Source organism: Anneissia japonica, unplaced genomic scaffold (assembly GCF_011630105.1).
Source record: "Anneissia japonica isolate Jap-2015-1 unplaced genomic scaffold, ASM1163010v1 scaffold288075_len254835_cov185, whole genome shotgun sequence".
Taxonomy (NCBI): Eukaryota; Metazoa; Echinodermata; class Crinoidea; order Comatulida; family Comatulidae; genus Anneissia; species Anneissia japonica.
In genome coordinates this window covers 246,339-249,751 of record NW_022711128.1, presented here as the reverse complement: position 1 = coordinate 249,751, position 3,413 = coordinate 246,339, and the positions used below count along the sequence as shown (strand labels likewise).

General features: G+C 35.3%; 1 protein-coding gene across 1 annotated transcript; it reads right to left on the bottom strand.

The window, feature by feature from the left end:
• Positions 1–207: 207 nt before the first annotated feature.
• LOC117107326 lies at positions 208–3,315 on the bottom strand. The gene is made up of 3 exons (XM_033248970.1): positions 3,141–3,315; positions 1,146–1,345; positions 208–498 (listed from the first exon to the last, which is right to left on the bottom strand). The coding sequence occupies exons 1-3, from the start codon at positions 3,313–3,315 to the stop codon at positions 337–339; spliced, it is 537 nt and encodes a 178-aa protein (XP_033104861.1). The 3' UTR covers positions 208–336.
• Between the last annotated feature and the right edge of the window lie 98 nt (positions 3,316–3,413).

The window sequence follows — 3,413 nt, the reverse complement described above, 5'->3', positions numbered from 1 at the left end:
ACACCGGGCGTATATTTTTTTTTTATCTAATAAATTCCCCCTAAATGACCGTAAATAAAAATTATGGAAGCAAAATCATTCACAACCATTAACGTTCTACTTCACCTTTTTTCTAACATGACTGGAATCATTAAGTCTTTATAATCACACAATAACACAATTTTGACGGTGATATATGCTGTAGTTCCATATTTGCAGTGAAATTAAGGGGCGTTTATTTGAGTATATTCGTATCCATTTTACAACAAAATAAATAAACTATTCCTCGGATAAACGTCTCCCTCGAATAAACGCCCCAACAAAAGCCATTCACAGGTTCAATGTCATATTATAGGCCTAACCTGGTGTAGTCTCGCTATTAGTTTCCACTTCTATTGTCGTTGTCTTCGTTTCCTTTTTTGGTGTACCACCATACATACAATGCGTATCTATAATGTACTTTGTGTCAGGCTGAAGATCTTCGAAATGGAAAAGGGTCTCGCTACTTCTCCGTGTCAGCTGAGAGAAGAAGTAAGTCCAATTCATTTTAATAAAAATAATTTCATCGTTCAAGTTATGCAAACTATTCATTGCTTTTTGCAACTAATAATAATGGTTGCTAAATTTCAAAGAAGCAACACTTGCACAGATTAACCCAGACACATTAGGGGTTTTGCCTGGTGCCTCAAATTCCCTGTAAACGGTGCAGCGATGTGTGTGGTGTTTTTCTTTTCTAGTTGCTTTAATGCCGGACACTCACTGCATTGTACGACGCGTCGGCCGACGAATCCAACGCAGTCTGCTGATTATTGGTGGCAGTCTGAACGGATCGTCATTAAAAAAGATCCGTTGCGCGGGCGTCCTAGCGTTGCGTTCTCCAGGCGTTCTCCAGAGAATCGCGTCGGCCGACGACCGTCGGGCGCAGTAAGTGACTTAGGTTCATTGTATTTTTTGGTTCCTTCATTCTGTAGTGCCTTGAGGACTCTGCGTTGGATTTTATAAATCTATTTATTATTATTTTATTATCTATTTATTAATTAATTATTATAATTATTATTATTATTATTATTATCATCATCATCATCATCATTATATTATTATTATTATTATTATTATTATTATTATTATTATTAATATTAAAGTTGTCAGCTGCAAGTAAACTTTACCTGATCCTGAATTACGTCATCGCCTCTCAGTCTCAGGTACAAATATGATTTCATCTCATAGAGGTTGAGGTCATCATCATTCATTCTCATTGGTTCTTTGTTGTCTTGTCTAACATATGGTGTCAGTGGATAGATAATCTCTCCAGATATACTGCTGGTGCCCGTTGAGTTGATCTGAAGAACCACTGGACCCATCAGTGCTATAAAATGCAAATAGGCCTATTATGAGACAAACCACATTAAATTTGTTTGCAAGCTTGCAAACTTTCTACGTCTATATTTAAAAACTCATCCTCTTCACATCCTTAATGAGATTAGTGAATTTTCTACTAAAGAAAAATTGAATTTGAAGTAAGCCCTGTAGTAGGGCCTTGGTTATGTATTATTATATTGAAAATTCACTATCATGTAGCGAGCAAACCGGACCGAGCATTGTGGTTACGGACCCGAGATGGTGATTAGTACCGCTACAAGTATAGTTAGTTTTCTTGCCTTAGCAGAAGGCACATTTGGTTGAATATCTACGTTAGGCGTACTTTATAGCTCATTTTTTTTTTGTTATTGAAGATATTTTTAGATGGCTAACGAAACCTATACATATTTAATTGGTTAGAATAAACTGAATGTGTATTTATAGATTTAAACACATTTAAGTGTATATATATTGTCAATCAATAACACTTTTTACGAGTTACGATTAACTAAATGAGCAATGACGACTTGAAAAAAAACCCGCTTTTCCTACCAGTGATACACACTCGCACGACAGTGCGCTAATGAAAATTCAAGTTTCAAGTTTATTTATTTTACTAAAATTAAATAAATATAAAGGTACAATTAAAATGGTGGGTAAACCAGAGCAGAACTCGAATATTGGTCATCTGGAAGTGCAATACATTTACATTTACTTGTATTAAATCAAGAAATATCTAAAAAGAGTAATGCTACAAAAATAGATATGCACTTGCTTTTAACAATAAAAAGTTACATTTACACCGAATCAAAATTTTCGGATCGGAAGGTTTACCGAACCGGTCAGAAAATCAAATCAGCGTGTAAGCCAAATTTTTCGCTGCCATTCAGCGTATCGGAAACGCGGTCTGAATTTCACCGGATCCGATGTGAATGCAGCTTTAGGCTGCTCATTAATTGGGCCTGACAGCATAAAATGACATATGAAAACGTGCATTTAACAAATATGTCTGAAGCCATGTTAAGCCTTCATAATTCTGTGAGTTTGCGTCAGAAAAATATCATGATAGTGAAGGTACTTCAGGTACCTGAAGTGTTATTTTACCGAATACTCTTATCACAAGTATTTGGAGACGTGCTGAATATTCAGTACAATTGGTAGGGCAAAACATCATTCCTGTGATATTTTCCTGACTTAAACTCGCATCGAAATAGTATTTGCAGTACCCGCTGCTACTTGGGGATCGGATTCAACACTAGTCACTAATCGCAAGCTCGGTAATCTAGTGGTTGTGGCGACAGGCTAGATATCTGGAGGTCTTTGGTTCAATTTCCACCCGAATCACTTGCGATTTTTTTTTTCATAAGTAGGCCTATTTGGGGACGTACTGATTATTCGGTACGATAACACGTCAGGTAGGGCAAAACATCACTCTCCTCTGTGGTTTTTGTTATATTTGTTTTGTTTCTCAGTATAACGTTTTTTAATGAATCGAAATTGAAACTTCGCCGGATTTATCATACGCTATAAATTAATGATTTGCCCACACAATTATTGTACACGCTTTGTAACTTATCCAGAAGAAGGTGATATAGTTTGTATATATTCATATAAGTTATTAACTTACTAACATTTTAAACACTTCTGAAAACTTTATTTTATCTGCTATTGGTTTAAGGTTAATTATAAACAATATAAATATATGATCCTTTTAAATTTTCTGATATTTTAGCAGAGTGGATATTTAAAATATGAAAATATAATGGTACTTTTATTTTTTCACGAATATATGGGTTGCAAACCTTCAACTAGGAGGTTCTGCTTTGCAAAACTTGGTTCACTCGTATCACCCAGAATACTCGCCGTGACTTCAACAACACCTTTGTCAATTTCGTCATAGTACCATTCATTTTTTCCAAAAACGCCGATGTGACATTCAAGTTCACTTATATCCTGACATCCTGGTACAGGTTTCATTCTGAAACAGGACGGTATTAACAATGATAAGTAGTATAAAAAACACGATAGTTTTAAGATGTTCACCTTATGAACTCACACTCACTCATGGTTCGATC